The sequence below is a fragment of the Apodemus sylvaticus genome, chromosome 12 (genome assembly GCF_947179515.1).
Source record: "Apodemus sylvaticus chromosome 12, mApoSyl1.1, whole genome shotgun sequence".
Classification (NCBI taxonomy): Eukaryota; Metazoa; Chordata; class Mammalia; order Rodentia; family Muridae; genus Apodemus; species Apodemus sylvaticus.
This window is the reverse complement of record NC_067483.1, coordinates 74,355,726-74,379,780: the sequence shown is the minus strand read 5'-3', so window position 1 is coordinate 74,379,780 and position 24,055 is coordinate 74,355,726. Positions and strand designations below refer to the sequence as shown.

General features: G+C 47.8%; 1 protein-coding gene across 1 annotated transcript in view; it reads right to left on the bottom strand.

The window, feature by feature from the left end:
* Nucleotides 1–1,260: 1,260 nt before the first annotated feature.
* Nucleotides 1,261–24,055, bottom strand: part of Fam78b (family with sequence similarity 78 member B) — a 75,927-nt gene continuing 53,132 nt past the window's right edge. The window contains exon 2 of the mRNA XM_052200430.1: nt 1,261–2,267. Coding sequence (XP_052056390.1) covers nt 1,745–2,267 — 523 coding nt within the window. The 3' untranslated portion in view covers nt 1,261–1,744. The remainder of the gene's footprint in view (nt 2,268–24,055) is intronic.

Genomic DNA, 24,055 nt, shown 5'->3' with positions numbered 1-24,055 from the left:
TGCCATTGGTAACTAATCTAGGTGAGAAAAACTGATGGTTGGAGCGTGAAGTTAGTGCTATATTATTCTGAGTAGCATCCTCTGGGACCAGAGCTTGAAGGAAATTAGACTACAGTGCATGGGAAACAAGAGTAATAAGAAAGCCTACTGCTTTGCATTCTCTGTCCCCAAACTCTGGATTTGGAGTTAATGATGGGATTTGTACAATGGCTCTGTACTTGGAATCTCTCTCTCACCACCGAAATTTGGCTTAAAGAATCTACTCACTCAGTGTATAACACTGTGAGAATTCTGTTGTCAGTTTACACAAGGAGTTTCTGAACAAGGAAGGATGCACTTCACAATCTGTACCATTGAGAATAACAGGGGAAGTTCTTTGGGAGTGGGGGTGGAGCATGGAGACTTAGGTAGAAAGGGTTGGAAATCTTACCACTGCAAACACTGGAAACACTTTAAAAAGTTTTACACTGCTGGACTACAGGAAAAATCGCTTCTCATCTTTATTGGCTGAATCTCAGCAACACAAGATTGCTTAAGGCTTTCACTAGAGAAGTCTGAACATTTCTCTACAGCTGGGCAAGCAGCTGAAGTTGAACTTTTGTAAGTATAGCTGAAGTTAACCTATGTGGGCACACAGTGTGTGTTTAAAGCCATGAATGAATATTCAGGCACGATCGGTGAGACTAATTGTTATTCTTCCTAAATACTGGTGTGTGAGCACCCGTGTGTGTGTGTGTGTGTGTGTGTGTGTGTGTGCAGATGTGTGCCCTTCCTGTACCTGAACAATTCAGAAACTAAATATCGAAAATGTTGTCCTCATTTGTTGAGACGTTCCCAAAACCCTACACGAACATGAGGCTTTTACATCTTTGTAAATCAAGGGCTGGTGATAGGAATCAGTGGCTGTAAACAAAGTCACAGATTGAGGGACTAGAAACTCAAGAGGGCCATAATCACTACGGAGAACTGGAACTATATATCCAATACCATAACTAACAACACTTAGAAGGAGCAATCTCTTTGGAAAGAGATGAGTGGATGGATGGAAGCAGCCAGTCTCCACGGGGGAAGGGGGGGGAGGGGGGAGGGGCGGCGCTGACGTCAGCACCTCGGACAGTTCCAAAACCACTCTTCCTCAAAACAAAGGGCACGTGGAAGTTTTTCTAGTTTCCTAAGTGTCCCTCTCATTCCCAGGAGGGGGGAGGGGGGTGACAATCTGACCACCAGCTAATACTTGATACTAACTTGTAGTAACAGCTCTTTCTCCTCTCTCCCCAGCACCAAGGAGTTTTCACCCAATTCCCCAGCACCCTCCCCACGGAGACTGTCTTACGAACACCTGGTGTGGATGTTTTCACTCTCGCTTCTAATTGGTTGGGAAGCAGCATCTGCCACAGGCACTGTTTAGTTTCATTTCCATACCCTGCATCTCACAGGAAAGAAATGGTCAATAGTTCAAATAAAAGAATCGTCCTGGTCAGCTCCAAAATATGGCTACTTGCACGGTAATCAGAGCAAGTCTATCAAATCAGTGGTTTCTTTATTCCTAAGAGGAAGGGGCTTTTCCTAAGGGTTATGGTTCTACCGCCCAAGGAGCAGCTGTACTCGGCACAAGTAGCTGCAAAGGCTGGCACACCAAGAGGTCTGCTTTGGCTCAGAAACTCAGTTTGGCTCCTGCCACCCCTGGTCACCCCACTGCGGGTCTCAGTGGCATGTGTTCCGCACACAGTTGGGCAGTCTGCTTTTACTTAGGAGGTATCACAACCAGAGGTGGCCCCCGCTTGGGCCTCCACATGAGGACCTGGGCATCGTTGGCATTGGGCTTCACTAGTGCGTTAGGGGGGATGGGCTCCATCCGGCTCAGGATCCGGGGCTGCTCCTGCTGAGTCCTGCCCACTAGCCGGGCCCGCTGCCCCAACAGCTGAAGAGGGTCCACTTCAATGTCCACTCTCATCCTCCACTTGATGGTCTGCAGAATGATCTTCTCCTTGGTGGTGGTGTTCATGGCCACCAGCCAGGTGGTAAAACTTTGGTCCCTCTTGATTCTTGTGAGCAGTGGCACATTGCTGTCACTCACTGGCACTGCCCATGTCACACTGGGGTAGAAGTTATCATTCATGCTGACGGAGAACCTGGAGATCTTGTTGGTGGGGCCAACCAGGGTCACGGTTTCTGTCGTGTTCCCGTACCATGGGTAGCTCACCCCATCTGAGTCACTGATGGCTTTTACTCTCCCTTCCCTCAAGTCAGGCAGTTCCCAGCTTGACCTGGAAAAGCAGAAGGCATACACAAGAAAAGAAGAGACGGTATGAATTTTTTATAAGCTGGAGACATGCCCACCACTTACTAAGACAGTCAAATTGGGCAAAATGGGAAGTTTGGAGGGAGGAGGGGGGGGTTGGGTCAAAAAGTTCTATGCTGGGTTGTATCAGGATTAAATGAGAGAAAAAAAATCAAAGTGACATTAAAAAAAAAAAAAAGCAACACCAAATAAGCTTGTCCAATGTAAAATAAGCCCAAGGAGACAGTGGTGAGACCATGTATAGTTGCCAGCTCACTGGGACGATGACAATGGACAGTGTAGAGGTGACCCCTGACTGGATGTGCTTTCTTAGGTGATCTGAAATGTAATGTACTTGAGAGGAGGTAACAGGAGGGGTAGAAGAGGTGAAGCTCAACATTATATGAATTACTTGGAAAAGCCACCGTAGTAGAATTTCTACTCATCCTGGAATCTTTAAATTCTACCATTAAACCAACCTGGCACTCAGGAATCACACACAAAGGACAGTAGCGACATTGTCATTTCTGAGAGCTACAGTGCGTTGTGGAAACTGTAGGCTGGCACGCATGCTCACTCGCACGTTGCTCTCTGTTTGGCCTCCTGTCTTGGGCTGTAAGCTGCACCGCTTTGTTTGTGAGCTTGTCATTCTGAGTACATGTCTATACTTCCTGTCCATCTCATCCTTGCAGAGAATGACGGGAGAACACTCCACGTACCTCCTCCCAGGAGAGGCTGCATGTAATTATGATAATCACAATGGTCACAACCATGGTTATAGAGCATTTACCCCACCCCAGGCACTGTGTTAAGTACTCTGTTATCACGGGTTATGTCCAAATGATTCCACGCTACAACTGGATTTTATTTCTATTACTCTCTGTTTTTCACATGAGAAGACAGAGGTTTGAAAATGTTAATGGGATTAGTGTCCTACAGATTTTAAGAGGTTGGATTGTTTTACTCTAAAGTCTGTGATTGTATCATACAAGTCTGATTTTTTGACCACTGTATCATACTGTTTCTAAGTACCATTACATGGCAATGGGCCAGAGTAAAGGGAGCTTATACTATACCATGATCTAACATTCCTTAGCATGTCTTTTGGGGAATTTGACTGGGTCCTAATATAGACATTCTAGATATTTCTACACGTGGAACCAGGAATGGTAGCAATGCTTGGTAATAATGCCTAAGAATTAAATAAGTAGAGAATGGTGAATTTTCCATTTATTAGCTAGGAGGTGGTGGCCTTGTTTGATATGATGTTCTTCCCCTTCACAGATGTCAGGAGATCTTGTAGGCTTTATCCAAATGGTAGAAAAAGAAGTTGCATGTTCAAGCTGATACTGATAATGTCTCAGCATCCCCTACCATCACCAGGGAAGATGGAAACACTAACTGCAGTTTCTGGCTACCCCAGGGTTTTTTCTATGCCAGTCATCCCATCATAAGCGAAGGAAGGGCTGGACCGCCTGGGGAGGAGGTGAGCCCACAGCTGCAAGAGGCTTTTCTCTTGTCTTCATGTCCTCTCTAACTGTTGAGAATAATTGTAGTTTATTATGGTTGGCAGAATCTAAGTAACAGAGACGGACCTGACGCAAAGTCAAAGAGTGCTCATCCAACTACCCATGATGCTGTGCTGTGCAAAGTCAAAGATGAAAAGTCAAAGAATGCTCATCTAATTACCCATACTGCTGTGCTGTGCTGGGCGAAGTGCCCAGATCACTCTGTGGTGCCTGCCTGCCTGCCTGCCCCCCTCTCTTTCTTTCTCTTTTGAGACAGTGTCTTTCTATGTAGCCCCAGCTGTCACAGCACTTGCTGTGTAGACAAGGTTGGCTTTGAACTCAGAGAACTGTGTTGTTCTGACTACCAAGTGCTGGGATTAAAAGTGTTCACCACTATGACTGGTGCCATATTACCCCCACTTATACACACACACACACACACACACACACACACACACACACACACACACTGAAATTATAATATAATTACATTTCTCCTTCCCTCCTTCCCAACCCTACCACATATCCTTCCCTTCTCTCTTTCAAATTTCATGGCCTCTTTTTAGAATCAACTGTTGCTATACACACACACATACACACCACTTATTACTATATCAAAAGGAGTATGTGCTGTTTGGGTATTGTTACACACACATACACACACACACACACACACACACACAGACACACACACACACACACACACACACCACTTCTTACCATACCAAAAGGAGTGTGCTGTTTGGGTGTAATATAATTGTGCATGAGTTAGTGTGGTAGAGAACCAAGTGGCTAATTTGCTTGCTGGGTTCGTGAAATGACCACATTGGAGCTGTTGTGCCTGAGCTAAGGGGCTGTGACAATTCCTCCATCCCCAGACATTATTTCCAAACCTCAGTTTTTCCTTTGGTTAGTGGCCACGCAGTCTGACACATTCCGAAGCGCCACGCCAGGCTTGCTCCGACACCCTTCTCATGGCCAGCTGTGTCATATCTAATCTGGAAAGTCTCGTCTCAAGTGGATGCAGACCTTACTCCACTACAATGCTAACCTTTGCAGGACTGGCTCTATTTTTTTTTAAGGTTTATTTATTTACAATATGTAAGTACACTGTAGTTATCTTTAGATACACCAGAAGAGGGCATCCGATCCCATTACAGATGGTTGTGAGCCACCAAGTGGTTCTTGGATTTGAACTCTTGACCTCTGGAAGAACAGTCAGTGCTCTTAACTGCTGAGCCATCTCTCCAGCCCCAGGACTGGCTATCTTGATGGTCAGTTCAATTGCCATGTCTATAGCTACATTATCATTTACATTTTGCCTTCATCTTCCTCCCCAGAGCTGAGGGTAGAGACACGGGCCCATAGTCTGAATGTCAGTCTGGCTGGAAAATAATGGAATTTAGTTTGGTTCCAGGTTTCCTCACATATGGAGGTATGATGAGGAGCACAAGAGAGTTGGGCCAGGAAGAAGAGACCTGTCTCATAGGATTCTCTGGAGTGCTGAAATTATCCGAGGCCTCTTAGCGATCAGAGCGAGGACATAACTGACTGAGCGCGGCCTTGGCAGGCTCATTGTGACTTCTGTTTTAGGATTGCTTGATTTCAAAGTGAGATCTCTCCAAAAGTCCCCCATGGAACTAATATCTACCTCTATCCGCAGCATGGAGGGGTGGCTTAATTTAGGAAATAACCCAACTCAATATGATTTAAATCTAGTGAATGGGAATAGTTGCTTTCTATTATTAAAATATCATATCTTCATTTCTTCTATGAAAATTAGGTATTTATTTCAAGGCAGTGGCTTGAAAGAGCTTCACCTAGAAAATGCATAACTACTTTACATAGAAGATAAGAGGGCTTGGTGATGGCTTTCAGAGAGTTCCTTTCAAACTTCCAGGAATGGTGACCTCAAGATTCCCTCAGTGGCCATTAAAAGGGCATCTTGAACAGGATGCTGGAGGCACTTCGGACTCCACACATCCACACGGAACTCCTTATCTTCCCCGTAGAGTGGGACCTTCCCCTCTGCTGCCTCCAAGCTTTCCTGTCAGGAGTGAGCGTCGTAGTTGGCCCCTTCCATCCCTCACAGACCACCATAGCTTGCATATCATTGCGTAGTGTCTTGTGACTTTTGTCCCACAAGTCACCTGTGAATTTACTTCCCTTTCCTCTATGCGCCTCATGCTGCGTTCACTTAATCTAAGTCCTTAGCATCTCCTACACGGTTCACCATCATGATCTGCTAACTGGCCTCTGCACCCAATGCCGATTCTCTCCAGTTCATCTCGGAGACTGCACAAGTTCTCGAACCTGTTTGCTCTATAAAGACTCCTCTAAGACTCCTTTACACGGAAATCACTGGGTCACTCATAGGATAAAACTTAAGCTCCTTATCAGCAGGACCCTGGCTCACTGTGACCTGTCCTCTCTGACCAGAGGTACCATGCTGAGTCTTCCCTTTACCCCTCAGCTCCTGCTTTATCCTTCGCCCACGGCACTCTTCCTCTTTACACAAGTCCACTGTGTCTGGCCATTAATTCATTGAGAATCATTATGAGTCACTTCTCCACAAGGAAGATCTGTATTTCCATGAGCCTATGGATGTGTTCAGATTGGCAGACTATAATTTAACTTATAGTTTTGTGTCTCTATCTCAATTAGATGTCGATTTCCTTGGAATTGTTACTTGGTTTTGAGTCAGTATCTAGTACATAGTTGGCATATGACTACAACTTAACTTTTCTTGAATGGACCCACTCATGATTATATGAGTACCACAAACTGGATACACACACACACACACACACACACACCAATATGAAGTTAGGAGGAAGGAATGGGTATGGGAAAAATTAGGTCCAAGAGGGAGTAGAAACAAAGAATTAATAAAATATATTTTAAGACATTAATATTTCTTCAAGGATTAAACATTATATTTGAATCACTTTCATGACTTTATTCATGGGGCTTGGTATAACTTGTACACAACAAAAATCTTACAAAGCCTTACGCTTTGTGTATTTGCTTGCTTTAAGAACCCTAACATCTATTATTCATCTAGAATCTATTATTAGGATAGCTGCACACCTTGCACTGAATGTTATTTGTCTTAAGGGGGAGGCGAGCCACATTTAAAATGAGCAAATTAGTAAGCATGAATGTATTTCAGGGACTATTTTTGCCAGCACATAGCAAACATATGAAAATGAGTAACACAGACTCCAAGTGCTGCTGGCTCTGGATGTGTGGAGATCCACAAAGGCCACAGCAGGGAGTGGGCCATGGGAGATGAAGATAGCCCGCCCTTCTCAGTTGGGAGGTCTCATCAAAGGCCAAAGTAACATCCAGCATGAAGCAGGGTGTGCGGGGAAACAGAAGAGAAGGCTTGGGAGGGTGAACGTGGAAAACAGTGAGAATAAGAGAGTGGGAATGGTGGTCTCAGCTTGAGGGGCATCTTGAATAATGGGCTTTGGCATTTGCCCTTCATCCTAGGGGTTGTAAGACTTGCACTGGGGGCTGCTGGGCCAGGAACAGCGAGGTTAAAAGGGGAAGTTGAGTGCAAGAGGGACATGAAGCAAGGATGAGGAGGAACATTTACAACACTGTGTAGGCAGTATCTATGGATTAATTTTTTAGCTTTTGTTTTTGGAGACAGGATCTCATGTAGTCCAGGCTGGCCAAGAATTTGCTATATGTGAGCTGAGGATATCCCTGAACTGTTGATACTCCTGTTTGTATCCATATGTGATCCAATTACATATGTGCACCATTAGGCCTGACTTACATAATCTTTAACGGGGTCTTCACGTAAGCTGGTAGCCAAAGGGAAGGAAGGGTTATATCAGAGGTCTACTAAGGTAGACCCTCGGAGCTGCGGGAGTCAATAGATACATTCCAGATACAGGAAGAGACACAGCTGAAGTGTCACTCAGAAGAGGGGAGCATGAGCATGCTTACGGTTCTCGGTTCCATAGCTCCACCATTCTTCCCCAAGTGCACACAAACATCCTAGTGCACACAAACTAGGGTTTGGGTTTTAAAGCTCCCGACTTCTCCATGGAACAGTGAGATGTGACCATGCTTGTCATCGTGTCCTTTACCCATTGCCTGTGCTAGGGACAAGGTGCATGTGTGTCACTCTGTTTCTTCCTTAGCTTACAACTACTGGTCCACTAAGTAGGGGACCACTAATGGCCTTGCCTCATCTCCTAACAGTTTAACTTTGGAAGGCTCAGTCTTTTGTTCTTGTTCCCTGTCCATCTCTTTATAGTTTCTTAAGATCTAGTTGACCTCTGGAAATCATTCTATCAGCTTCGGGCTCCTCGTGTGTAAAATGGGAAGAGGACCAGCTCTGAGCATCCCTTCATCTGAGAGTTATTGCGAGGGTAAAACAAAGTGTTGGTGTATGAGCAAAGGTTCTGTAACATATACCGTTCTCTGCCAACATTCGTTATCTCTGCTTTCTCCCACCACCTTTCTCTTCACTGTGATAAACAGTGTTTTCGTTTTAAGCAATCAGCCATTGACCCAAAGCTCACAGCTAATGCACTCACCAATGGGCCTAATAATGACAGCGTCGATTATCACAACCTTCATGCCTTCTGCCTCCCTTTTAGAAGAGACAGATCTCAGCCACACAGCTCACACGCAACATTTCATTCGAACGCACTCTCTCTGAGTTAAGGGGCACGTGCTCTTTGACCTGGCCTGTGTCCCCAGTGTGAAGGAGGGGGTGGAATGAACAGCCTCTCTGAGAAGGGCTCACACTCCTCTTCCTAACCCTGTGAGGCCATGGGGTGGGGTGGGGTGGGGGCTGGGCAGTGCTGTTGGACAGGAACCTTGTTCAAAGTCATCCTTCTAGGGAGAGTCAAGACTGAGTGCCAGAACAGAGGTCTGATTCTAAACCTGCTTTCTCACAGTGCCTCCTTGGTGCTAAATGGCCCTGGACTCCTGTGAGATCAGAGTGGTACTCATGGAAGACATTGATGCACACGGCCATGGCCGTGTTAGCATCACAATAGCCAGACATTGTGGAATAGCTATTAGACAGTCTCTCATCCTCCCCACAGGTTCTGCACCCTGGCTACCTAGGTTTACTCAGGCCTCCTTTCTTCAGACTCCATCAACTTCAAGGGTTAACAGAGGCAGAGCAGAGACCTCCACCATCCAGCTCTCCTGTGGGGCTGATGATCAGTCCCAACAATGTCACCCCATCATAGTGGACTGCAGCATCCTCACTACTGATACGGTGATGAGAGTCTGCGGTCTAACTGCTGGGCTGAGCCAACTCTTTAAAGGGATACCGGTTTGCCAAGTTAACTGTGCTGAACTTAGAGGGTGGGAAAGAGCCTCAGATCTTTGCTCTTAATCTTCATTGGTGAAGTCTAAGGAATTAGAATTCTGGGAAAAAGAGCACGGCACCTGCTCTGAGAACTCAAGATTTCCTATATCTAGTGCTGAGGAGAGTGACGGGCGTTCGTCCAGGAGCTTCTGAAGGTCTGTAGCCCCTCTCCCTCCAAACTCCACCCTGATAGGATCTGCCTCGGTCCTTATCAGGTAGCTGAAGAAAGGAGAGGCCTGGAGCAGGTGAGAACTGGGCTCAGGGCTGGGGGGAGAGCTGTGGCAGCGGTGGGTGAGCAGGGGTGGAAACCAAGACCCTGTGTGTCACCTGATGAGTCACAAATCTCACTGTCTCTAAGCAGTCACCCAGCTTCTCAGCTACCAATTCCCAGCCCTGGCCCTGGCCCTGGCCCATGGCCCAGTTCTCGGATGGTTTGTACCATGATTGCAGAATAGGTTTTAAAATTAGGATTTTCCTAGTTCTGCACTGTTTGTGTCAGACTCTGAGAAGCCTGTAAACACAGCCCTCCCACCTCCGCTCCACTTCCTTCCTTTCTGACCACATCCGTTTCTCTTTGGCACACATGCAGACATATTCTTCCCCTCTTCTATCACAGAAAAGAAAATCTCCCGTGTTTCCCAAGATTCCTGAGTCCTGGCAGAGGCCTTATCTTTGGGTGGAGGTTTCTCTCATTCCCCAGCCACACGCTCTGGTAATACTGAGTTTCACTAGCACCATGACACCTGGGGATGTGCTTCTCCTTCGCCTCGTGGGGGTCAGTTATCCCACCTGGGACCCAGAAACCTTTGTGGACTTCTCTTCTTGACAGCCCCGGGACCTCAGGTGGGAGGCCAGGTTTCCGGGTCATGTCTGAGGATGTTTTGCCTCTGATTCCGGTTCTAAGCTTCCTGGAGCACAGCGCCTTTCCTTCCCATGGCTGCTCAGGCTGGCAGCCTGCACACAGAAGGGCGTTTAGTCACACTGCAGTGCAGTTCTGTGAGACCCAGTGTGCGTCTCTTACAAGGATCACGCCCGCAGGCCACACAAACCCTTTTAGTCCCTTAACACGCAGAGCCTAGTGGCAGGCAAGGAGGGGTCCCTCCCCAATCCTCCAGGAAGACCACAGCCCATGGGGTGATGAAGAGATGGTTCTTCCTAAGAAAGTATTGTTGCTGCGCGGCTGCTATGTAGACCAAGAGGAAGCGGTGCTCGGTGCATTGCAGCTGCTTTTCGGGCACTGTTCTGCATATTGCTCTTTTCAAACCAATGGTGAACAACCGTGGCCTGAGAGTCCTCAAAGGGATCTTTCCTCCCCTTATGCAGATGGGATTGGACCATTTCACTTTCATCCCAAGGAGGTGACAGCAGGGTAAGTAGCCACACTTCACTTATTCAGTGGGGACATGGAAATAGAGAAATGCCAGTCATAGCACAACTCCAAGAGAACACATTTTCCCAAAGTCTTTGCACAAAGGTTTTGGTGAGCACCTACTTTGTTCTGACATTATGTTTAACTTTACGACACGGAAGACCTAGAAAACATACACACATGCACATATGCATGCCCGGGAAGACCTAAATACACACACACACACACACACACACACACACACACACACACACACACTGAGCACAAACACCTTACATGGTAAAGGTTACTCGCAGGAATTATTTGAAGAGCCTGTTCGTATCTTTCTGAGAGACTGTCAAGTTCCAACTCCCTTGCAAGCTCTTTAGTTTTGAATTTTCTCATGTATCTAACCCAGAGGGCAGAATACATGCCTGGGTAGGAAGGTCTTGGGCTGTACTGCTATACTTTGACTTAAGACTTGGGTCTTTGTACTGATAGAGTTGCATTCTGAGGGCCATAAAGGGATGTGCCCTCAAACAAAGAGACACAGTGTCTGCTCCCAAGAGATGAGCTGTGTATCTCATAAACGAAGATCCCACACAACTGGTTCTCCTGGGCTCTTGGGTGTCTAGGGGCCCAGGTGTCTACTCACTGTCCTCTTCAGGCTTCTGGTTCCTTCAGTGTTTCCTGCATTGTCTGTGGCTGAGATGTGGAGGCCGGGTGGTGGGAGGAGGTTCCTCTCCTGCCTGGACACTACCTGAATCCTCAAAGCCAAGCTTCTCCGAGAGTCCCTGCCACAATCTAGGATTCCATAGCTCCTAACTGTTGAGGCTAGATTTCTGTGGTCGAGTGCAACGGTATCTATCAGTCATCTGTTGGTGACAATGAACAGTGAGAATGGGCAGCTGTGGGAGGATGGGTGGTGGCGGTGCTGGGCAGCCCTTGAGAGAAGGAGAATCATTTTGTGAAGCCTTGAGATCTGGACCTAAACTGGTGTTAGCGTTTTTTTTTTTTTTTTTTTTTTTAAAGATTTATTTATTGTTTCTATGTTAAGTACACTGTAGCTGTCTTCAGACACACCAGAAGAGAGTGCCAGATCTCATTATGGATGGTTGTAAACCACCATGTGGTTGCTGGGGTTTGAACTCAGAACCTTCAGAACTGCAGTTAGTGCTCTTAACCACCGAGCCATCCCTCCAGCCCTGGTGTTAGCTTTAAAAGCTGAGGTCAGGACAGTTTTTCCTCCCTTCTGAGTAGCTGGCCCAGAAGTAGTTGTGATTTTTCCACCTGTCTGATTAAGGAGAACACAGCTTCAAGGCCAAGAACATACTGATGAAGACACAGTTGTCAAATCTCCAGGATACAAAGAAAGGCATCAGCTGAATGAATGTTGAAGAGCAGTTTCCTGGGCCCCCAGGCGGCAGCAGGGGAGCAGGGGCACTAGGCCCCAGTAGGGCCAGACAGTGCTGTCACCCTTCTCCTGCTTAGGTGGCTACTGGGACATTAGTGATCCAGGGAAAAATGATCATGTTAAACCCAGCTGCTATGACCATAGCCATAAGAGGCTCACAGATACCCTAGGTGCCCCCACCCCACCCCAGTACTCCTGCCTGCCTCCTTTAGCTAGCCCTGTGGAAGGAACAAGAATGGCTAGGACATACCAAGAGAAATGTCTGTGGCAAACAGAGTTGGGGAAAGAATAAGGCCAAAAGTCTGAGGAACCAGAATACAGCCTGGCAAACCTTAGGTCTGGGTTCCCAAGCCAAGGATGGGCCTGAGTTGGGACAACATCTGTGAACTTGGGGGTTGTTCAGTGTAGGCTCAACCCCTTGGCCTCAGTGCTCTAGCAGACTTCCAAAGTCCAGAAGCCAAGAAATAAAGTCAAACTCAGAGAAATCTGTTTGTGGGCACAAGAACAAGGCCAAGAGAACCACAGAGCAAAATAGCTGTGGTGACTAAGTCGAGATGCTCAGGGCAGACAGAGGGCAGGGGCCTCCAAAGTCAGATATTATGATATTACCACTACCGGTATTTACTGGATGCCAAGCAGTCTACCAAACGATCCACACGGCAGCCCTTCCAGCAGCATGTTGCTTTGGTTATTTCGTGCAGAAGCTGAAACTCAGGCAAATCACATAATCATGTCACATAATCAGCAAGGACATCGCAGAAGTGGGAGGGGCCTGGCACCGCAGCTCTAGTGCACACTTCTTTGGTCAGTATCCGGCTGTCACAGCCAGTACAAGCCTGGGTCCTCTACCCTGATTCTCTTTCCACCGTCCCCCAAGCACTGGTTCTCTCCACAGCTGGCATCAGAGCTGAGGCATGTTCCTTGGGGGGCAGGGGGTGGGGTGGGGACAAGGTGCCAGAGGATCAGGCTCTGCCAGTGCTACTTACTGGCCGGCTGTTGGGAACACTGACTTGTTTCCCTGGTATCAAAGGCGGGAAGATGGAAAGAAGTCCAGTTCTGGCCAAACAGCACCCAGGAGGGAGGGAAGGGTAATGGGAGGGACCAGGTTTGTGGATGCTGAACAGAAGGAGGAGGCGGGCTTGGGAAAACAGAAGAGGAAGGAGGCAGCGGGGGGCGTGGTCTAGTGGCAGAGATTAAAAAAAAAAACAAAAAAACAAACAAAAAAAACAGGCCTGATTGTTTTCACTAAGTTTCCACTTGGTTTTCTCAGCTGCATCTTGCTGCTTGCTGGGCAGGGCCACAGATGTGAGGGGTTTCCAGCTGCAGCTCAGCCTGGGCAGGGGCTACTAGGTCGCTCACAGCTGTGTGTACCCCGAGGGCAGAATTGTGGAAATGTCCTACCAGCATGTAGAGTGGGTACTCGTCTATAGTGGACAGTGCTGGGACCACACTGACGCGTGCGTGCATGCACACACACACACACACACACACACACACACACACACACACAGGGACAGAGGGATTCACAAAGTGACCTCTAGACTGTGAAGGAAAGGGAGGCTGCAAGACTTCTTGGGTGCTTAAGTGGCACCACACGCAGCGTGTTTAGACGGGAGGCCCCGGCAGCTCTTAAGGATGTAAATGGTTCCCGTCCTTGATCTACAGCGGGCATACCTACACTGGAGCATCAGCCCATTTGGCAAAGGAGGAGAGACAGAGAGCTTCAGGACCAGAGAGCTGGAGTTAGCTGCTCATTTCTCACAAAGCAACTTGGGAAGGCCAGTCCTTAAGCCCCACTACCCTCCTTCACCCACTGGACGGTGCTCAGTGCTTACTTGGTACTCCACAGTGCTGGTGGAGGAGGCATGGTCAGCCTGGTCTTGCAAATATTGTCGCTTGAATGTGGGGGAAGGGAACTTGTGTCCTCTAGATTAGCTGGGTCAGAGCTGAGACTTAGATCCACAAGAGAGGCTCCCACACGACAGCTCAGCTTTCTGTTTCTAAACGTTGCATCCTCCCAACGACTCTGCCTGTGGGTCGATTGGCTAACGTTTTAAATAAGCGATCACTTGAGCCCTATGCGTCTAAGGTAGTATATGGAGAGGGACTTAAAGATGTCTGTGACCTGGTTCCTGGCAGGCATAGGTCCTACGTAAGTGACCACAGGAATGGAGGAATGGGAGCAGTGTCAGTAAGGCTAGAGGAGGTTCTGGGGTGCCAGGCATAGCGGGCTAAGTCAGTGTCTGCTGCTTCCTGGGCAAGAGTACAGAGGTAGGCAGCTCGTACTAGAAGGCAGCTTGCAGGCGCTCTGAATCCATTCTGTTCGGGCTGTTGTTCCTCTCCTTCAAAGGCTCTGGGCCGTGGCTTTTGTCCTCAGACGGACAGATCATCTCTGCTCTGGTGATTCTGGTGTGGGGGGGGGGGGGGAGAGCCAGCATGCAAGACAGGCCTCAGGAACCTCCTGCTCCTTAGATGTTAAACTGAAATCAGGAGCTCAGTCAGTGGGTGGCCCTTCGATCTGCTGAGGGAAATCTGAGGAACACCAGCACACCTGCAAGGGGCCTTTCTTCCCTGGGGGGTCTTCTCATCAGCAGACCTCACTGGGTGGGGCAGAAACTACATTGGCTTTGGAGTCAGATCTGGGTCTGTGTTCTGGCCTGTCACTCTGCTGCATAACTTTGTCACTGAGGCTCTACCAGGCCTCAGAGTCCTAAGCTGAAAGACAGGATTCTCTTACAGAGACACTTTGTCAAGTGGCATCCAGCTATGACTTTACCATTCCCACCACTCGGTCCTTTCTCATGGGCTTCCTGACTCTCCCCATCTTCCTTCTGCTGGAGGGCTGTGGCCCCAGCATCTTTCTCCTTAGGATGGGAGAAAGAGGAAGTGACAAGTGGCTAATCTGAAGTTTGATTTGTGCTGGGCAGGTTGGGCTTACTGGTGTACAACTCCTGAAAGATTCCTTGTTGTCACTACAACACAACATAAACACTTCATTTGTTCCTCAGAGACCTGCACAATCTACTTCCTGTCAAGGCCCCGGCTCCCTTTTGTATCACACTGTCCCATATTCTCAGCACTCTGCGGCCATTAGCTTCTCATGCGGTCCTTACGCATGCCAGTCTCTGCCCCAGGGCCTTAGCATGTGCTCTGGGAGACATATACTCTTTCCCCACCACTTTGTTAACTTGTGTAGTCCATGGGGGTAAGTGTGAATCGAAGTGTTAAGAATCACGTCCTCTGGGACTCCGTCCTTGATCCGCCTACCTCCACCTTCCCACGCTGAACTAAATTAGGACTCTTTCAGAACTCCGTATTTCCCTGATTCATGTACCTTACTGCTATTTTTAGTTACAGAGTGTACACCCACTTATAACTTAGCGTCCATTTCCTCTGTGGGAAAGATGGCAGAGACCGATGGGAAAGCAGGGTAACAATGACGTGAAGGCAGCAGGGAAGGGCAGGCAGAGGTAGCAGGGGCTTGGAGGGATCAGAGATCAGATACAGCAGAAAGCCCAAGAGTGGGCTTCGTGAATTTAAGGCTTCCGATGTACAGCTATGAGGACCTCTGTGTGGAGAGATTCCAGGGAGGCAGCAGGCGCAGCACTCCAAACAATGCTGAAGTATAGGGTATCCAGAGTTTCCCGGGAACTCAGAAACAGGCCAGGAAGCAGGAGCAGGCTCCAGGGAGGGGTCTGACACCATCCATTGGGAAGGATGGTTCTGCCTTGTAGTTGTTTGAGAGGACTGGAACCTCACCAGTGTCCCTTGGACCCAGATGAGGGAGCTCTCCTGGGGAGACAGGACTGTGCTAACAGAGCTAAGATACAGGGATGTAGGGTAAACTGTCTCCTTTCCTCAGTAGTCTGTAGCCCTGGGCGAGACTCCTGGGATTCCACTTCTGCTGTCTCTGAGCCATACCAAGGCCCTGCTTTTCCTGGCAGCACTTACAAAGTTGAACAGCAGAGGCAGGGGAGGATGGAAAACCAGACAGGAAGATGATAATTGTCGGCTGCAGACGCAGCTGTTGAAAATGAACGAGTTCATACCCAGGTTAGTTATATAAAGCTCCTCCATCTCTCCCAGAGTCCCATAGTTCCCCTCAGTGTCCACTCTAGGATCATGCATTCTGATGTGGGTAGAAAGATACCAGTATAAAACTTGGAAGATAGCAAGCCCTCCTACACATGCACCACTGGGCTTCCTGTGCCCACTGCCAGAATCGATCACTCTACACTATCCAGGCCAGGGCCATCAAGACCACCTGATCTCTCTCTGATACCCAAGCCTGCCATTCTGGGCAGGGAGAGCAATGCTATACCCCTACAAACAACCCTTTATTCAGCATGAGCACAGGCGAAAGGTCCAAGTCAACAGGGCCATGGGTGTCAGGAAGCCAGTTCACCAGGGCTGGTGTAGTGAGAGCCATTTAAAATCAAAAGGATGCCAAGCCATTCTTTGGCTACAACCAACTCTGTTGGAGAGAACATAACCCCAGCCACAGGGAGGAGTACAGAGAAGCACTTCAGAGAGAGGGTTCATTTGACATCAGCTCAATGATTTTTGACTTACTTACAATGGGCACGGCATCTTGTATATGCAGGGGACACCAAGACTCATAAGACAGTGTTTCTGTTCTGAGAGGGGGACCTCTCTTATCTGGGATATTTGGGGAAAGAGGTTTCAGGGTGGAGCAGCAGCAAAAGGACCTGGGCATCGGGAAGAGCAAGATGTCGGTGACAATGATAACAGCGCCTGTTGATTAAGAGCTCAGAGTGCACAGGTGCTGTCAATACACCTCCATACAGACTACTTCATGAGGAACCTTCCCAGTGACCTTACAACATCTGTACTACCATCATGCCTGTTTAAGGAGGATGAGGGATGAGGTTTGGGGAGGTAGAGGAACCAGCCTTAGACAACAGAGAACTTGAACACTGGCTCCTTAGAGCAGAGCTTGAATGAGGAGAATGCACAGTGTTTTCTGACTCGTGCAGACAGAGAGAGTAAAAGAACTTTCTGAATTAGCTGAACATAACGTTGGTCTAGGAAAGGAGCAGACAGAGTGGGATATGGTAGCCATGACAGTGCCCCAGGGCTGGTTGTCTGGGTGGTCCAGGAGGTGTGCCCCATGCATAGATCTTTTGGTGTCCCACCATCTTTCCTGCTATGGAGATGCTTCCTCCATACTTGGTAACTGAACGAACGAGAAAGGAATCACAACTAGATATCCATTTGTACATTTCATAAGACATCCCCCACGTTTATGGTAAAGCCCACCAAGTAGTCGCTATGTTCTTAATAGAAGAAACCAAAGTTCAGAAGACTTGGAGATTTTTCTCCAAGTTCAACAATGGTTGCTAAGTGATGGAGCCAAGGCTTGAACACGTGCCTGTGCGTTTTCTGTTGACCTCTCCTGACTTTCACTGATTGACCCCACAAGAGAACCTGGAAACTGTGGTCCGCCATTCACGGCGCAGCCATCACTATTTTCTGCAGAACAAAAAAGAGTGAATTCCTTTTGTGTTTGAAGTTGTCTTCAAAAGCATTTTCCAGACTGTGGCTTACAGGGAGCCTGGTCCAAACTGCTTGTAGTACACTTGGTTAATAGGAGCTAGAAATAATTAGCTAAAGAACCGTCACCAGTGTTTGACTGTCTGTGCCAATCCACCCTGGCCTGGCCAGTGTGCAGGCCGAATCCTGGACCCTGGCTCACACTCCCAGTTGTCTGTTTCCATCCAAGGGCTTCTTCAAAGGTACCTGCCCTGGGCCAGGGCTCCCAACATCCTGTTCCTACAGCAAGATCCTTCCCTGTGTCTTCTGTCCTGGACACCCTTTACCTTAAAACCATTTTAGTTCTCTTCCTACTCCCTAGTTACGGCTTCTTTAAATCTGGTCCCGTCATCTAGAATACAGACTCCGATCCTTGGTTATTCTGTATGCCTCAGCTGCAAGCCATCCTTGTCCACTTACAACTCCAATCCTGACCCTTGGGGCTCAAGGGCATGGGCTTGCCATGTTCTCAAGAGTGAATTCTGTAATGCACCACTACTTTTGGTTCTAATCATTTCAAATACACACTCTTAAAATTCAGTGATGTCTGACCACGTACTGTTATTCTGTATTGATTTAAGAATAAGAAATGTTATTCAATACACATTTTAAAAGTTTTATTATTGAATCTTCTATATGTATGTGTGTTGGGGAAGGTGCCTGAGGAGATCAGAGAGGTGTTAGCTCCCTGAAACTGGAGTTCCAGGCAGTCGTGGGCTGCCTGATGTGGGTGCTGGGAACCAAAATCAAGTCTCCTATGAGAACAACATGTGCTCTTAACCACTAAGTAACTTTTCTAGACCATAATACACATTTTTGATAAATGAAGGACTAAGTAGCTTGTTTTATCCTTTAAACAATACAGAGCATCCTATTTTTGCAGACAAGCACCTTGGATTTTGCAGACACTGTAACTTGCCAGTAAGTGTCTAGATTGGATTCAACTTGTCTCTGAGTCCCAAATCTGTTCTTCCAAATGTGTTTGTAGACTGACTAACTGTGAAGAGTGTGTGAAGAGACAATTCAATACACAAATTCCATCTCCTTAAAAGGAGCATTGGGAAGAGGAACATTTTAATGTCACATGTAAATAAGTATCCATTCATTTCTCTTGTTTTTATATTTTTTGTGAGTTGTTAAATCAGTTCTTGAAGTCTATCATACAATGTATTTTGATATGTTCTTTCTTTCCCCAGACCCATCTCCTTCACTGCTCACCCAACTTTGTCTTTTTTTTTTTTTTTAATCCTATTGAGTATAATTTGGGCTCCCTACATACTCTTAAATGTGTGACCTTCTACCAGTACAAGGCTGACCTACCAGGGGCTGCACATTTTGTTGAATATTCTATTTAGAGGCTGTGATAGAGCATGGCCCAGTGGTAGAATATTTGCCTAGCATGTCTGTGAGGTTTGATTCTCAGTATATGTAGACACAGACACATATATACAGACACACACACACACGCGCACACACACACAGGGTTAGATTCTTAGCACACACACAGACATGCACACACAGGGTTAGATTCTTAGCATATGCAGATACCACACACACACACACACACACACACACACACACACACGCAAACCTCCCTCCTCTTCCTTTCCACACACTTTCCTAAAGCAGGGCACATCAGTTTATGGGACTTGCCTAGAACAGGTATTAGGCAAATGATTGCATGCACAGGTTGTGCCTCAGCTATGGGCATGAATGGCAGTGGCGGGGAGTAGAGGAGCCAAGGCGGTGGCCTTAAACTCTCATTTCCAAATGTCCATTTCAAGAGCCTGCTCTTCCCATTGCTTTTCCCAAGACACAGGGGGGGCAGGCCACATTTTGTTTCCTTTACTTCCTCTTCCTCTGAGCTACAGGAGGTGGAAAAAACCCCAGCCTGCTTGGCCCTCTGGGACCCATGGCTCAGGGGCCTCCTTTGAAGGCTTTCTGTAACACAGTATCTCTCTATCCTTCCCCACATGTAAAGGCTCAAAGAGACTGAACCTGTGCTAAATTAATAGAGGACAAGCCCACTAGAGAAAAGTGCGTCAAAGCAATTCTTGGCAGAACAAGAGAGTCCTCACCAGCAGAGCTTCTCGGGGGCCTGTGAATGGCAGACAAGCAGTCACATGGGAAGCGTTCTTTACTGTATTTTTAAAAGAGGCGAAAACATTAGCAGGTGTAGACGGGGCACTGGAGGTGAGGCAATTACTGATCTTTAAAGGGAGGATTTGAATTGTTTGTCAATATCCCCTGACTGGTGGGGCTGGTCGAGGACAGGGCTACCATGGAGGGGGTTTAGTTCACAGAGGAGTTTGGGGGACCAGGAGAGAGCAGTTGTGCATGGTGTGGGGTTCAAGCTTTATGGAGCCGGAGGGATGCAGGAGGTGGGGCAGAGGGGCTTATCTCAACCGTGAAGAGCTCAGTGCAGTTCCAGAGACCAGCCATCTGGGTGGACCTGTGCGTAGGATGCCCAAGCTCACAGGCCGGAAGAGAATGGTGTCGAGTGAGAGTCAGTGACAGGGAGGTAGGGATGGCAATCATGTGGGCACCAGTGGAGAGGAGAGTTGCAGTCCAGAGGAAAAGGTACAAGCACGTGTCCAGCACTCTGCATGGGGACAGGCACGCAGGTTGTGCCCTGTAGTCTCTATGGACAGGAGCGCTCTGCTATGGTACAATTCTCACAGGCTGTATGCATATGATGCTGACCGCTGAACCCTGACAGAATGCCACAGCAGGCATTTTCCAATCCAGGGGGCCCCAGAACTGCCCTTGGCCACACTGCACTGTTGAGATCAGCCTAAATGTCCACACTGTCATTGTTTTGTCTGGGCAGACTTTTCTCGGCTTTGAAGAGCTTCTGCTTTCCTTGTAAGACTGACTGCGCATTGCTGTAGATGTGGGGTCTGGGGTGTGCCTTAATTTTTCTTCAGTGAATAGTTTGACCTTGCATTAATGCCCCTATGCATTTGAATAGTCACATATCCTGGAGGTTAACTCAATGAGGAGCAGGAGAGTCGGGGAGGCGGGTAGTGAGGCTGAGCCACGCCCTCCCCTGCCTTACATCAGGCTGGAGTGCAGGGTTAGTTGAGGCCAACAGCACACATACTGTTGTTTCACCTCATTTCAATCCTGAGAACAACCCTTCTGCAGGGTGGAATTCACCAGATTCACTTCATGTGCAGACCCTAACTTACAAAGCTTCAGCATAGGATGCTCTGACTTTATGATGGTTCAAAACAAGTCAGCATTCAGTTCTTCCTGGGCCAGCAATACATGGATGCTGCTGTCACAGTGCTGGGCTGGACAGTGGCAGTGAGCAACCTCAGGGTAAATATCCGACAATCTGTGGTGTACCATGCTGCTGAGATGAGATGCTCGGTAGGTCAGATGTATCAAGTGCTTTTAAAGAAACTTACAATACACCTAGAATGGCTTTATCAGAGGTCTGAGAAGATGGCTCCTTTGGTAGCTTGCCAGTGTACTTGAGGTCAGATCCCTAGCACCTAAGAGCTCCCATGATGCATGTACCTTTAATCTTAGTGACATTCTAGCTGCATCAGCAAGCTTTGGGTTTGGTGAGAGACTCTGTCTCAAAAAATAGGGTGGAGGGCTGGCAAAACCATGCAGAGCTTACAACACAAACTTGGTGACCTGAGTTTGAGCACTGGAGCCCATGGTAAAGTTGTCCTCTGACTCACACATGCACATCACTGCACATGTGTGTCTTCACATGTGCACAAATACGCATTCATATCAGACTGCTTGACGCATCACATACACAATAATAAATACATATATACAAAAGCTGGTGAGTGATGGAAGAAGACACCCAACATCAATCTACATGCATACATGTGTGTGCGCGTGCGCACACACACACACACACACACCAGAACATTAAGTAGATCATAAGCTGAGATATGTCAGTAAAATCAAACAAGTTCTGGACGCCGAAGAGACTTGTCCAAGGTAACTACATCAACAGATGGCTGATGTGGCAGGTCTCTGTGACATTCAGGACACTCCTGCTTCATCTGCAGGTATTGTCAACTCTGTGTGCCTGAGCTACCCTAGAAGGCCCTTCAGGAGCAAACCTCTTGACACAGAGAATGCAGAACCCCAGGAGGTCCATTTTGGACCTATGGACTTCCTCCATTTCTAAAGGGGCTGCCTGGGACTTCCATCCCAGAAGTTCCCCTCCCTTCTTTACATATCAGCCTCTCCAGCCATGCCAGCCCCACCAGTGGTGACAGGCCAGAGCAGCCCTGAAAAGGGCAGGGAGGGGACGTGTGCCAGATCCAGGGGGACTTGGACGATTGAAGAGGATCCAGGCACCCAAGTGAAACACGGGGTTCGGGGTGCAGTCTGGAATAGAGCAGGCAGGAACTGGGACAGACTGGAGGACACTCAGACTGATGGAGCAGGCCTGGGTGCTGGCCAGAGGTTTGGATATACGTGGGGCAAAGATATTCTTCATGGCTGCCCAGTGCCTCCAAGGGAGGGCAATGAGGGCATCGGCAGCATTTTCAGTGGGCTCGGAGAGCTGGCTCATCCAGACTCTCAGCCACGGCCCTGTCAGAGAACACTCACTCCTTTGCCTATCTTACTTCTGTGAATCCATAGAATCCCAGGTCCTTTCCCTCTTCTTAATGTCTAGAAAGGAGCAGGAGAAAAGGGGCAGGGACCTGTCCAAGAGACAGATCCAGTTAAGTGAGATACAGACTCTTCCAGGGACTGGAGCAGGTGAGTAAACAATTTGTGCCTGTGTGTGTGTGTGTGTGTGTGTGTGTGAGAGAGAGAGAGAGAGAGAGAGAGAGAGAGAGAGAGAGAGAGAGAGAGACACCCCCTGGGAGAGAGGAGCAAGGTGCCAGCCCAGCTTCTGAGGACTTGCGACAGAATAAATGCAGAGGTAATCAGATGCTAAATGCAGGAAGCTGCAGGCAGAAGTTCTTCCCCAGCCGGAAATGGCATCACCTAAAAATACTGAGCTGTGGTTCTCCCAGGAATGCTCAGCAGTCCACATTCAGTCTAGAATGGCTTGGGGATTATGGGTTAGAGTAAATAAAGAAGATCATCTAAGCAACATAACCATAGGTTTTTTAGCTTAAAATGACATCTGGTACCAACATATTGTCTGTCTCTGAGAAACTCAAACTGCCAGTCGCCCCAGGAGTCTCTGCTGCTTTCAGCAAATCATCCATCCTGAGTTGCTCTAGCTGGTGGGAAGAACACACACTTGGATCTCAGCCTTCTTTTAGGTATTGGAGTGCCTGGTGTTACCCAGGAGAGCCTGCTGGGACAGGCTGGTCATTGGACAGAGCACTCTGTTTGGCCACTCAGCAGAGGCAAGGCAGGGAAGCAGGTCTGTTCACATTGCGGTGGTCAGCTTGCACCTGGCTGGCCACAACTCAATCAACTGTCCAAGACAACAACCTTAAATGCACAGTCTCTTTGGATTTTCTTCAAGAAGGAAAATTCTTGCCCTGACAGATCTAATTGGTTTCTACAATAGCCTACCCGTGTGACCCAGGGTGAGTCGCTCAGCATTTAGGCTGTTCTTTCCTCATCAGTAAAGCAGCGGATGTTCTTGACTGCCCTAAAAGTGTAAACAAATGATCGCTCTAACATTTTTGTCTTCCACTCCTAAACCTGTTATCTGCCCTCAGCAGCTGGCCCTGCATCCCTACCTGTGGCAGGCAGGTCATTCAACCCCACTCCTTCCCTCTGACCTTTGATCCAGGAACTCAGCTAGTTTCCAGGGGAGTCAACCTAGAGTCCTAGAATCCAGAGAAGATAAGAAGCGATCTTCTGGGTTTATTACTGGCTGTGATCTCTTTATTCCCTGGGTATCATGAAATCCTAACTTCAGATCCTTGCTTTGCACAGTTGGCCATCTTTGAAGAGTCAGGCAGGAAGAGACTGCGGCTGATTTCTTACTTCTGATTATTTGGAATTTATTCATTACCTGATGCCACTGAGATGAGCAACCACTGGCTTTTCCTCTCATTCGATGCTGCATAAGGCCCACCTTGTAGCTACCTTCACTGTCTCTTTATTGATTGCCCAACACAGAAACATCGGCGTCACCCCATGTGCACAATCATTGGTGGCAGATGGCAACAATGACTTTGGTTGCCATGAAACTTGACACAAAGCCACATGGAAAACACTGAAAATCTCCAGCTTTGGTGAGAAGAGTGAGTGTGTGGCCCCAACTACTAGATTCTAGTTCTGACAGCTCATCCGGCAGGGCTCAGAAAAACTGATCACATCTGGAACCCTGAAGATGGTCCAAGAAGCCAGAGTGGTCTTAGGTCAGGTTATGAATTAAGCTCTAAGAGTGAACTAATTCTGGTCCTATATCACCCAGCTTTGGGTGGTCCCATGTCCTATATATCTCTATAGGAGTCAGAAAAATCTCAAAAGTTCCCATCAACAAATATGAACAAGAATGCAGGAGCTGTGATGAATGAAATAATAAGTAGGAATTATCATCTTATGTGTGTGTGTGTGTTTGTGTGTGTGTGTGTGGTGTATAATGCAGCAGATCTCAACCTGTGGGTCACAGCCCCTTTGGAGGTTGAGTGACCCTTTCACAGGGGTCACTTAA